Source organism: Oryza glaberrima, chromosome 2, assembly GCF_000147395.1.
Source record: "Oryza glaberrima chromosome 2, OglaRS2, whole genome shotgun sequence".
Taxonomy (NCBI): Eukaryota; Viridiplantae; Streptophyta; class Magnoliopsida; order Poales; family Poaceae; genus Oryza; species Oryza glaberrima.
In genome coordinates this window covers 31,514,604-31,528,605 of record NC_068327.1, presented here as the reverse complement: position 1 = coordinate 31,528,605, position 14,002 = coordinate 31,514,604, and the positions used below count along the sequence as shown (strand labels likewise).

Below are 14,002 nucleotides of genomic sequence, written 5' to 3'. Positions count from 1 at the left end.
TGCGCCTTCCTGCCGCCGCCGCCGCCACCGGCGACGGCGAGAAACTAACCGGTTGGTCGACGATGGGAAAGCACGGCGGCGCGTGTCACGTACTTAGCTTACAGAGGTTGAATCAGGATTAATATATTTACTCCTGTGTTTTAGTACAGGGTGACCCGCGCGTTGTCAGTGTTGTTATGCTCGGAGAGGCGTTTGATGAACAAATAAATGAAAGAAAGGGTTCCCGTTCTCATGGTATACATCGGTTTGCATGGGAAAGCTAGTCGTTTCACCCCTCAAGTGGAAGGCCATTTGACCTCCTAAGTATTGGCTACAATAATTATATTTTCATAGTAACATACCTTTTTTTAATAATTAATATTAAACTTGATCTTTGCTTCAACTAAAGCTAAATCCACTTATTACAAAGTTTTTGGCTTGAAACTCAAACACGACAGAAATAAACAAAGGTACATGAAAAGATGACATAATCACACCAACCAAGAAAAATAACAACTTATTCGATGATTCGGAATTTCTCGTGCACAAAAAAGAAGGGATTTCACAATACGATTTCACTACATCCCCACCCTGCACTGCTGACTACCCATCCCAGTGCGCCACCGCTCAGCCTTGTCGGCACCGGAAGCCGCCAATGGCTCTGGCATGCCCCTTCCAAGCATGCAATTCAACTCCTCCCTTCTACCCCTCTCTTGTTTGATTTTTTTTCTCCCATTCCAACAATGTCCTGGTCCTTTCTCATCTCCGACGGCTAGCGCCACTAAATCCATCCCCTCCGCCAACCGTCACTTTCCATCCTCACGGCTCAAGCAGCACCCAAGTCACCTACCTGTCTCTGCACCCACTAAGATGTTTCCACCACCCCATCCATCCCTCTAAAGCCACCCTCCAAAACCCCTACCCTGCTCCACCATGGCACCACCTTCTAACCCTAAAACTATAAAACCTAGGTTCTCTGCTGGAGTTTTATCGTCCAAGGTCACCTCCACCGCTGTCAGGGGAAACTCGTCGCCACCGTGGTGGGTGAGTTACCCACTCCTTCTCACCCGAGCTCTAGGACGACTCCGTGACAATCCAAGAGCCATGGAGCATGTGAATGACAACTATGTCTTATATTAAAAAAACAAAGTAATACAATTGTATGCATGTCTCATTAGAAGCTTGACTTAGCCAACAAGATATTAAAGCATGCGGAAGGTTTTTCTAAGAATGTTTGACTCAAAAAGGGAAAAAGGGCCTATTTGATTCAACTTAATTGAGAATGAAACAATCACATGCCTATCAACATCAGAACGTCATTTGAGCCAACTGCTCAATGAAGCAAGTTTATGATAGTGGTGTCAAGTGTCGACTGTTACATTCAAGTAAGTTTTTTTTTTTTTTGAAGGAATCATAGATCAGGTGATGTTTATTGTCTTTTATAAGAGTGCATCTACACATATGTTGACAGAAAATCCCACCTCCTATCTTTCAAATTTTGGATCATTGGATATGCTTCAAGATTCGTGCAGACCCCTTAACCCTAACTCCTCTCCTCCTCCCCCATCCAGATCGCGCCGCCACCGCTACTCCTGTCCCTCGCGCGCGATCCCCCGCCGCCACCGCCCCACAGCGCCGCTGCCCGCCTCGCCGGCTGGCCGAAGGGCGTCAACGGCGCCGGCGAGGCCCCTCGGCCAGCCTCCTCCCCCTCGTCCTTCCCCTCCTCCTCCCCCCTCCTTCCTCCTCGAGCTGTCAGCGGCAAGATGCCCCCGCCACCAACGCCGGCCCACCGCCGTCCTCCAGCCCAGCGAATCCGGCGCCGCTGCCGGTGCCTCGCCGCCCACCGCCCGGCTGCCGCCTCCCCCGGCCATCCCTTTAAGCCCGGTGAACTCCTCCTTCTTCCCCCTCCCCCTCCCACCCTTCCCACCCCACCCCACCCCACCTCACCCCACCCCAGGACCCTAATTCTTCGCCGGAGTTTGGGTTGTCGCCGGCACCGGAGAAGAAAAGGAGTTCGTCGGAGTTGGAGAAGAAGCAGCTGGAGCACGAATTGCGAAACACATCCAGTGAACCAAAATTTGCAAGATTTAGAGGTCGGTTTTCTGTTGACTGAAGTGTAGCAATTCCGTTATTATTATCCATTTGGTGAATTAGTCCATGGCCAATGCTCCATCGTGTCACGTACCCCGGCACTCCATGTAGGAATCAGGCCAAACAAGCAACGCCTTGTGTCCTTATGCAAGGAGACATGACTCTTCTACAAGAAAGGACGCAACACCCCGGAGCATGGCGCAGCTGCGAGATGAGGGTGCGGGTTGGGGCAGCGTGTCTAGGAGCTCATGGCTTGAGCTTGGTGTTGCGGTCCCCTCGTTCCAATCAGTACGTAGTACAAGATTGACCTCTCGCCCTAATCTCACTTCGTTATTTGGTAAGGCTAGAAATTACCTCTCTATGACTGTTGGGCTCTGGCTACTTGCATTATGGGCTATAACATCTTTAACATATGCTTTGGATTGACTATGACCCATCTAAACATTTTCCATGCCATACGGAGCATATGCGCTTTTTTTTTTCTCGTGAAAATTGACAAATTAAAATGCACCGAAATATCACCTTTAATTGGTACTATTGATTAGGTACCAATTTGGTACAACCCTTAATACAAGGCCACTATATAATCCTAAAGATCAGCACAAACGAATATAGCAGTATCAATGCCAATTACTCCTGAAATTAAACCCGTTCCCGTTATCCATATCCATACAACTTACTGTAGTAAGTGATTCCAAAAATAATACGAACAACAACACTATAAACGCCACACTCCCATTCGGTACACCTAAAAGAAACAAAGCTGCAGCTAAGCACCGGTAGCAGTAGCAGAAGTCACAAGGAAAAAAAAAAGCCAATGGCGTCAGAGTCTGAGATGAAGGCCTTCCACGCAGCACTGCTCCTCCTCCTGGCCATGGTCCTCGTCGCATCATCTTCATCAGGTAGTACACAACACTCGGAGCTACTACTATCTCCATCTCTCTCTCTCTCTCTCTCTCTCTCTCTCTCTCTCTCTCTCTCTCTCTGGCTTGTGATCAGCTTGGTTTGAACCTTGAACGAAATTGCTTCAAAATTCAAAAAAATTGAACGAAATGGCAGGCGTGATGGCGGCCAAGATAGCGGGGCCCAAGTACTTCCAGGACACCTGCTCGGCGGTGTTGAACCCGGGCGCCCCGTCGTGCGACAGCGGCGAGTGCGCGACCAATTGCCCGCGGCAGTACAAAGGCGGCGTGGGCCAGTGCATCGGCACGCAGTGCAAGTGCGTCTACACCTGCGCTTCCCCGGCGCCGGCGAGCAACTAATAACCCGGCCGGCCGGCCGATCGATCGGTGGTCGATCGACGACGATGTGCAGTACTGTGTGCACAGGGGCCGATCATCACTCACGCGTCGATCAGGCTTAAATTTTACATACAGTGTGACGCGTGCGATTGTTAAATTTTGTGATGCCTGGAGAGATGTTGATGATTAAATAAAGAGACTATTTATATGGGATTGCCCTATTTTCAGCAGCGCTAAATAGAACGCTGTGTGAACCTCTCTCTGTTTTTTTTTTGGTGTGGGGGGGGGGGGGGGGGGGGGGCTCTCATGTGCTTCATTACAGCGTTGGCCACGAGAGAGTTCAGTTGCTTTGTTTTTGCAGATTTTCTTTTAGAGTGAATTTAGTTAATATGGTCCTCAATTTAGTTCCTAACATTTTATATTATAAAAAAATCTTCAAAATTTATCATATAGCTCAATATTAGTCTCTAGATTCAACGAAAATGTGCAAAGTGAACTTAGTTCAACTGATTAGGTTGCTTGTGATAGAATCAATTCACCCTTGCATTTATGGCTAATTATTTTATCAGTGGTAGACGAGACGTTTATGTAGACTTCGTCAATCTCAAAATATACCGATCCAATTCAATGCTCGCATTTATATCTAATTATTTTTCAGTGGTAGACGATGTATTCATGGTGACTTTGTCAACCTTAGATATACCGATCCAATCCAGCCTTATGTTTGTACTGTGTTTTTTAATAAAAAAAACCAATGAAAATGCCACGTTGGTATGCCGCATCTTCGTTGCAATCTTAATTCCTATTTTATCAATGATGTAACTATGTAACCTAAATTAAAAGAGCAATTCTATGGTTTTTGAGGAGATACTATGAGGTACTAAAAATCTAGTGTAAATTTTGGTACATCATACTAATCATACTACCTCATAGTACCTAAGTAACCAGAGCTACCAAATTTACAATAGAAAAAATGGTACATCATGGTACCTACTAAATAACCGTAAAATTGCTCAAATTAAAATTACGTAGAGTGAAGCAGAATTAATTCTCCCGAGGAAGGCTGTCAAAATTAGTCAAGCACATGAACAGTGAGCATGGCCGTGCATAAAGGATATTAGGTTAGGGCTGTCAAAATTATCATCGGCCTGCGGCCGGCCTAATCATTGATGGCCGCTGTTCCGAGCTCAGCCTGCGAGACAGAATCCGACCCGATAGAGGTTGGGTTGGGCCGGCCTTTATATGTCCGTGTCCTCCGTTCCCCTTTCACCCAAATCTACAGATTGCTTTCGCAATTAAATCTGGTACTAATAGGTTTCGCCTTCCAAGTTCCAATAGAGAGCGATGGCGTGGATGACCCCAGATCCGTGGATAAGCCTCCTCGAGGAGGAGGAGGAGGCGTGCGTGAGCGTGAACAAGCGCCCCAAGGGGGAGGATACAGTGACGAGCGACGGCGTGCGCGAACAAGCGACTCAAGGTGGAGGCCACAGTGACGAGCGACGGCGCCGTGGTGCGCCAGCGCCATGAGGCCGCTGTGGCGGCGAGGGGCTATGGCGACAGGATGCCCCTCGTGCCTCAGCCCTTTTAGCGTGTCAGGCAGATTACCGAGATGCCGGACCGATACCGGTTCCTCGATCGCTTCACCGATGAGCAGCTCGCCACCATGCCCGAGAGCCTCCACGCAACTTTGGTGAGAATAGCTCGCCACCATGCCCGAGAGCCTCCACGCAACTTTGGTGAGAATTGAGGAGGGCTTCAAGAAGAGTTGGGTTGAATCTGAGCTCAGGCGCATGGAGATGTACAAAAACGTAATTTGAGATTTGAGATCGTAGGTGGCAAAGCGGAGATCAAGCAGTAGCATGGAATTAATCCATTTGTGATCCTCGTATTGCGGTATCTTGCTCTGCAGTATATATTGCAAAATATATTTTGTGAAGGTGCACACTTTTGATTCAGCAAAAAAATTTGTTTAACCTTAAATCCTTGCTAAGGTGGCTCAAGGTTATATAAAAATAATGGTTTGAGTTGTCTTTTTAGCACATTAGAAACTATACTCCCTCCATTCTATAATATAAGGCACAACCACTTTTCTTAGATGTTCCATAATATAATGCATGCATGCAATTAATTATGACATCTTCTCCATTAAATTATTACTATTTTAAATCCTCCACTCACATGTTATCTAATCCTATTGGATGCATGCATTATATTTATTAGAATGTTCCAAACTACAAGATGATAATAATTATTTCTTGGTCTTTGAATTAAGGGTGATTGTGACTTATATTTTGGAATGGAGGGAATAGTGAATTGGCGCATGGCATTTTCCAGTGACGAATGCCCAAGTAACCGGTGGGAAATTAGGATACTTCACTCTTGCCACTTTCTTTCAGCAGAAGCAGTGGCATTCCCTGTAGCTTTTAACAGCTACAGTTTCTTCTAAAATTATAGCTCCCACGATTATCCATAGTTAACCAGCTCCAAAGTCCAAACAGGACCGACATCTTTCTCAAGATTCCAAAGCCGGACGACTCCAGCATGAGTTAACCAGCTTGGCCCGACTCTGGACAAGGCATGGTCTGAATTGTATTCTGCCATCCTATGCCTATGACAAGTTAGGCCTTTTGAAGGTTCTTGCATGTAGTCTCTCCGGTACTAGCCTCGTTGAGGTATGGGCAAAAATTAATGCAAGACACATATATGAACCGGATAACCCTATCCATTGTTGGGAATTAGTAGTATATAATCACAGCCATCAAAGCTACCAAAAATAGATGATTTGTATTTAGAAGCATTATAATTCATATATAAGCCTATTGATTGTAATGTAATCCATATTAATCTGTTGTCTTTCTTGGAAGTGATTCCAAAAATAGAGCATCCCCATGGATCCACTATAAAATCATGGCATTTGCCATATAGATCAACAACGCATCTCATCTCATCACTCATCAGTGCGTTCGCGAAAAAATCACTCATCAGTCTTCCAATTCTAGCTTTCGACACCAACACCAAACAAAGGATGAGGACTGTTCAGTTGCTGCTGGTCGCCATTGCCCTCATGTCTCTATCATCAGGTAATTAAGCACCTTCTCTCGCCGTTGATTTCGCAAACATAGATCACGCAACTCCTAAGCAAGAAATCTATCGCTTGTATCTGCAGTGATGGTGGCGAGATCTGCAGACATATCTGCCTTAACCCCGAACCGTAGTTCAGTTATCCTGAATCCGGGCAAGGCATGCAGCGCCGCCAAATGCAACGCGGACTGCTCCAGGATGTACAAGGGCACCGGCACCTGCTTCGGTCCAGTTGGTTGTGACTGCGAGTACTGTCCGTCTGCCTCGGCACCAACCGCGACTGGATCAAAGAACTAGCTGGGCTATATTTGTGATGTAGAAATGATATGTGTACTCATTTGCTTCCATGGACATGGCAGCGATCGATGTGACGATGATGGTGTATCAGCAAATTCTTTTCTTAGCATGATATAATGATGGTGCAAAAGTTCAGTTATGTTTCTTGAGTTATGGCCCCAAAAATATTGACAATCAATACCATACTCATGATACTGATTTTTCTTAGAGAAGTACTCATGAATCATGATACTGATACGGATAGGTTTGAGCTTTTTTTAGGCAGTGGTTATGATTGGGCTTCAGGATGTGGGCTAATATGGGCTTGCATCAAGTGGGCCTTGCTTCATTGGCTTGGGCCTTTGTTTGTGTTCTTTCTCAGTTGCAGTTCACGACACGTGTACAAACCACGGATTTTTTTTACAACTCGGCAAAGGTTAAAAACAGCAGAAGCACAGGGAACGTACGGTGCAATCGTCCACGGCAGGACAAAGAACCGACATCTAATTCGGCATTAACGATGGATCCATTGGCCACGGTCAGTTGTGTAGTGAGTAGCTAGATCGGCCTTGCAGCAGCAGGCTTCGCTGTGCGTACGGCCGTTGCCTGTCGCGCCCGGGAAACTGGGGTGCATGCCCAGTTGCCAAAACCCCGGCCGTCCCTACTCCCTCGTGATGCTTCTTGGAGTACTTCGCTGCTCCATTCAGGAAGCAGTGGTGTGCCAGCGTTGGACTAATTAAGCTCGATCGCTGACAGGCATCACCAACAACCATATCCTACTAGCTCTGAATTCCAGCGAGGTGCTCTAATGGCATGTTTGGGGGCAGTCAGAGAGAGGGATTTGTGTTATTGTGTCCTACGCGTTGCAGCTGCAAACCACGTGCTAGATCACTGACAGGTGGGCCAGCGTGTCTGGCGAGTTAGGCCCGAATCAAATCAGAGCAGAATTATCATCAAGTTGTTGCGAGATAAAAGTAACACAAGATGTGCACCTTTTTTATTTTTTTTTCTCCTGAAGATTCAGCCAGCCAGTGGTGTGAACAGCACAGACCCGACACAGGCTTTGCCACAAACAGGCACACATGCATGCATATATCTGAGAAAGAAGGAAAAAAACTTTGAGCTTAAGCCCTGAAAGGCTCCATTCTGGTTGCCCTCAGCTGCTGCAATCCTGATGTGATTTGCCTTCCCGGGACAGCGATCTCTCATTATTCCTCACCTTTTGCCTCCCCCCCCACTTGTGTGGACTCAACCGCACAGCGACGTTGCCCCAAAACGCAAATGCGACTCTTCGGAGTCGTACGCCCGGCCGGCCCGATCGACTCCCTAGCTCGCCTCCCCCTCTGCAAGCGCTGTGCCTTTCAAGCCGGGGAAAATAAAAAACAACAACGCAACGTATGCCTCACGACGAGCCAACGAGACGGTGAAACCGACGAGAGCAGCGTGCGTTCGTTTTTCGTATCTCTCTCTGACGTTTACTCGCCATCGACGACGACGACGTACGCCCCCGGCCGCGCGCGCGGTGTAGTCCGAGAGGCCCGCGAAGCGCCACACATGCGCGGCACCGCGTACCACGGCTCGATCATGCAAACGCGACGACGGCGACGGCTGCGAGCTGCAGATCCAAGAAAGACAAGACTGAAATATACATGGTTTGCGTCCTAAATTCGTGCTCTCTTTAAGAAAAAAGGTTTGATAGATCCATCTGATTGACAGATCAAGCTAGTTGTTCTTTTCCTTTCTTTTCTCTCTTTTCTCAATTCTCTCCCATCTTTGGGAAAAGTGGGAACGTGACGAGAGAGGGTACACCAGCTGGTTAGTACTGGTGATGAAAGGATCAGGGTTTGTATGTTCCTAGACTGTCATATCAACGTCGGCTACAGGGGAATATATGTGTGTGGGTGTGACCAATGACGAAGTGGTAATGATCTGATTAGATCGATATGAGATGTTGTCCCCATGGGTGGTGTGGTTGGGCTAGAACCATCTCAACAGCAGTGACCTCCGCCGACTGTCCGTGCATCATGCAGGGGGATGGTATCCAATCAGTGAGATCGATCGAGTAGATTTTTTGGCGTTAATGAAGGCAACTAAACTCAGGATTACGCCAAGACACAAGCCACATCAAGCACCTAACCATGCATCAACAGATGCAGTACTTTCACATTATTGTTGGACCAGGGCCATGTTCTCGGAAGAGGAAGCTTGCATATGCATTAGCTAAGGTGTCGCTCTCATGCCGGCACTGGCAAATATTGTGCGCTGTGCGATAGTAGTCGATCGATCGGGACTCGGGCTACGAAGTTCTTATTGAATTAATTTTTCCAGATAAGCTAGGACAAGGGACGATGCTGTTGCTTGCATGCATAGTGGTGAATTGGTGTGTCGTAGCATATATAGCATCCATGTACGTTGTCTGTATTTTAACTGTGTGTAAACATTTCCCATCTTACAACGTCAGATGCAGAATTTAATCAGGCAGTTTGATTTTTAGATCCTACAAACATGGAGCAGGAACATGTACAAGGCAGACACTGAATAAAGAACGGAGTGCAACTTCGCGCGTCATAAATTTCATTTGAGATTAAGAGCAATTTTAAAGTTTAATAGTATAGCCAACTACCAATTTCAAATCATCTATAATCAATTTAATAGTCAATTCATACAATAGTTACATATAAATAACTACGCTATTAATAGTTGGTCCCACCTGTCATACACACATTACGTCATAGAGTCTGTGCTGCAGGTGACTACAAATCTGTAGCCCGCTAGTCATATCTCTCTATTTTTTTTTCTTCTGGATATGTGTTTATAGCTGACTTGTAGTATGCTATTATACCTCCTCTAATTAAGGAAGAGACAATTGTGTTCTTACTCATGTTTTTTTAGTGCAATTGTGATTTTACCCTTACTTTTCAGACTTTGCGATTTGCCCTCACTTTTCTGAACTGAATAATCCATTTACCCCTAGATTGGATGTCCGTTCGGTGGTCCCAAATTAAGTGAGGTAAAGAAAACAGATAATTGACTAACAAAATATGAAAATACTCTTCTAGCCCCACCTATTCAACCAAATCCACTTCCCACTCTCTCCCGCAAAAAAAAATCCATTGCTCACTCGATCGTGGGTTGGAAACTGTGAACTATTTTTTCGTGGGACATATCCACTGATTAGGTGGGTTGCCTTATAATGGTCATAGATAGTATATATTCAAAACTCTTATTATATAAAACCTGTCATTGGAAATTATGAACTATTTTTTCATGTGTTATCCGCAGTACAATGGACACGTCTTTAGTTTTAATTCAAAAACTTAAAACTGAACTGAGATTATTTTACTACTAAAGTTTCACTTTAAACCAAATAATTTTATCACAGTTTGGACCACCACAAACAACTTGTTCCATACACACAAACCTCAAGTAAATCGGCTCTAGCACACCAATAAACTTCCCCATCTATACACTGGTCATATCTTTGATAGGCTTTGTTTTTATATTGAAGAGTTGGTGAATCAAAAAAAAAGGACAAAATTATTCAGTCCAAAGTAAAAAGAGATTGGTTTAAGATTGATCCAAAATAAAACTTTAATAATAAAATGCGCCTCAAACTTTAATATAAGTTTTTTTACAACTTGTAAAATTTGAGTTTGACATGTAGAGTGATATATCTCATATTGATATATCTTGTTTTATTTTTTTAACTATATAAATAATATGAAAAAAATGAGGAGATATCCCTTAGATAGTTAGATGATGAAAATCTTTCTCCTACATTCGGTTCTAAAATTATATAGAAGACCCTAGTGCAAAGCACTTGGACCCTATCCTCTCTTCGTTTGCGTCTTTTTGTGCTTGTTATGCATGTGTCGTTGCCTTTTGTGTGCCATGCATGATGCAATGAAACAGATGAAGCAAGTGACGAATGAATCGGGCATGCATGCAGAGGGTAGCGCTTACATTTGGGACCACGTTTAAATGATGCTCAGAGTGCTGTGCATGTCGTTTGAGATGGAAAAAAAAAAAAAGCTACTCCTCTACAGCCAGTGTATCATTGAATGGGCGTCATGGGCATGTTCAGCAAAACGGCCTGATCTACTACTGATGTAGAGTACGACTACTGTGTACGAGTACTACAAGCCGGGGTCCCGGCCATGCACGGCTTTTCCTACCACCTACGGATTCCGGCAAAGGAATTGAATTCCGGGCCTTTGTGTACTGAAATCAAGGACGGGGTGTACAAACTTTGATCTGTGCGCGCTGTCGTTCTCATAAATTGCGTAGAGATAGCTTTCGAGACCGGTGAATGGGGATGCTGATGTACTGTACTCCCTGTCCGAGCAATGGTTATTTCGTATTCGTTGTGACCTGTGAAAGTAGATTAGAAAGGTTGTTTCACCTTTTTTTACATAGACATTCAGATTGTTGTAGCCTGTAACTGTACATAGTTTTACGTTTTTCTAATATCTTTCTGATTGATAGAAAATCGTATATATGGCATCTAGTATATGCTATTTTGATGGACCTTTTTCTTTTCAAACGAGAGCACTTTTTTGTACAAGATTTGCTAAGTTTTAACTCCTGGGAAATCGGTATCACTTCTCCACGAAGCAGTAACAAACAAGTGACATCTACAATGCACGTACCGTACCTAAAGTGCTTGGTAGTATAACTGCAGGCAGCCGTGCAAATAGCAACATGTACAAAGAAACTAGAGAAAAGCTTAGGTCACCAGTTGCTGGAGCTGGTTCCACGTACAGGAACCTAACCGAACACACTACAGTTACACACTGGTACTAGTACGCAGTACTCCTCCATTTTGAATAACGACTCGCGACGATCACGTCGAAATTCCAAACACATTAATTCACGGTAGTTCGCGGCCACATGCGAGCACGAGCAAGCGCAAAAACCAATTAATTAGCAAGCGCGCCCGCCCAGTACTACTGCTCATATGTTCTTCCCTTAATAAGCAAAGCATCCCCCACCCTATCCAACGTGCTGGACGCCTGGACTGCTGGTGGGTCGGGTGAATTTACGGCGTCTCACACGCAAATCCCACGTACTCCACGGCTCGCACCTGCATCTCACGCGAGAGTCACAAGCCCAACATCTCGCGGGACACGCGAGAGCGATCAGGCGCTCGCGGTGGTGGCGCAATCCGCGCATCTGTAGCGAAACGAGCCGGCCGGTGAACCTAACGTTTGCATGGATGGATGGATGGATTTGCTGCGGCGCGCGGGTTGATGTGAGGGGTGTCCCCTACCAGCCGGAGCAGGGGTAGTAGGGGGGGAGGGGGCGCAACTCGTGCATGCACGGATGGAGCGGGTACGACGTCGTCGACCGCGGTGCAGTGCCGCGCGCGTACGTACGTAACTCCAGCACGTGCAGCTAGCTAGCGCGCTGGCTCCACCGCCGGCCGCAGCGTCTTTTGTCGTTGGATCGATCGACGTGCGCGCTGAAACGGTCGGACGACGACACGTTCTCCGGGTCACGGGGATTCATTCAAGGGAGCTAACGATGATGATGTTGAACTCCTGAGTTGTGAAGCAGGTAGCTAGCTAAGCTATAGCTCGACAGATGCGAGTTTGAATTGGGTATGAACTGTGGGGTGGGTGTACTATCTTGTCTCGAACGTGCCCGGCCGGGAGAGAATTTACATGAGCTAGCTGGAGTAGCAACTACTCTGATCCTACTATGTTTTCCGTACGTACATGCTGGCATTAAGGGATAAGACGTGATTGGTTACGGCGATGACAACTCGATCGAGTCTTCTCCGGAACAGAAACATATATGCTCCCCCGAAAACAACTTAATTAATTATACTAGTTCTTCGTTGTATATATATATATATATTCTGCATGCTCTGATACAGTAATTTTCAGATAAACAGAGCTTTCAGATCATCCAATTAATTCAATTTCTAGCGGCCTGTTGGAAAAAAAGAGATCAGATCGATGTTTAAGTGACCAAACAGCGTAAAATCACACAGTGTTTCATCTTGTTATTGGGACATTCCTGCCTCCCCTTAGACATAATTAGAGTGTATTTAGTTCTACGCTAAAATTGAAAGTTTATGTATATAGGAAAGTTTTGATGTGATAAAAAAGTTAGAAGTTTGAAGAAAAAGTTAGAAACTAATCCCAGTCTTAGGGGTGCAATTTCAACAACGACAAGGGTACTCCAACCAGTTGTGGACAGTTATTGAAAGCAACTTTCTACCCCCACCGTTGTGGCTTCTATGGCTCTTCCCAACCAATCAAAGCAGACTAATTAAATATCTCCAGCTCTTGCTCACACCCATGGGTCATGTGAGCGGTACGAGTCCACTCCACACCCACCAGCTACTATTGCTCTTTCTAGTTGAATCTTGCTTGTTTGTGCATGCAGATTGATCTGAGCCTGAAGGGTGATGAGAGGAGGTGAGCCGATGACTAGCTGCGCCATATAGTAGGTGTGGTCCTAGGTTTGGAGGATTGGAGATCTCCTTCCCGACAGCAAGATCAGACCCATATTTATGCTTTGAGAAGAACACCACCAAAAAGCCTTTGGCAAAGCCTACCTCCTTCCCTATCTGCATTAACAGCTTGACACTGCCCCTGCTGTTGTCAGCATATGTGTGCATCTTCAGATCTTCTGTGCCAAAAAAATTTGCCGTCAACTATATATAGTAGTACTATTAGTGATCACCTCATGACCACGTATATATATATGGTAGAGACAGGTGAGAGATAGGAGGAGTATCTATCAGAGTAACAGTGTTAATTTATCTGGAATAAACTGGTGAATCCACAACGATTATCTTGTAGTGGCAACGTGTTAATTCGTGCTCCAGTTTAGTACTATCTGCATGGTGCATGTCGGTTTCTTCAGGGATTCTGATCTTCTTTCGGTTTGCCTTTTCACTAAGAAAATGTATTATATTTCTGATGCTTGTTGATGCCCCCATGTAGATCTATGAGGCAATGGGATTGATGGCACACGAAAAGAAGGAAAAGGACACATCCTGATTACTGCGTTCAAGGTTTAATTGGGCTGTGGCTAGCTGCATGTTTGGTCCCAAGCGGCAGCATCCAAAGTCTCATCCAAAAGCTAAAGGGGACAGGGAGCTCCATCAATAGAGCTGGAATTTGATGATTGTTTTGGAGTACCGTCTCTAGCTTACTTTAAGTGGAGAGACTTTGGCATATGATGTGATGCAGACAAGTGCTCAAAAAAGCAGAGCACCCTCATTAATCAACAGCAAGCAACACATGACCCAAGCAACAAGAGTTCAGCCTGAAAATACTATGACAGGCCGGTTAGATAATCAGGAATATATACTCTGTAGA

General features: G+C 45.4%; 1 protein-coding gene and 1 pseudogene across 1 annotated transcript; both read left to right on the top strand.

Moving 5' to 3' along the window:
* Positions 1–2,759: 2,759 nt before the first annotated feature.
* On the top strand, positions 2,760–3,512 carry LOC127764627 (putative defensin-like protein 154). The gene is made up of 2 exons (XM_052289530.1): positions 2,760–2,972; positions 3,130–3,512. The coding sequence occupies exons 1-2, from the start codon at positions 2,888–2,890 to the stop codon at positions 3,330–3,332; spliced, it is 288 nt and encodes a 95-aa protein (XP_052145490.1). The 5' UTR covers positions 2,760–2,887; the 3' UTR covers positions 3,333–3,512.
* A 1,143-nt stretch (positions 3,513–4,655) lies between these two features.
* LOC127764606 (uncharacterized) lies at positions 4,656–5,280 on the top strand (annotated as a pseudogene).
* The last annotated feature ends 8,722 nt before the right edge of the window (positions 5,281–14,002 follow it).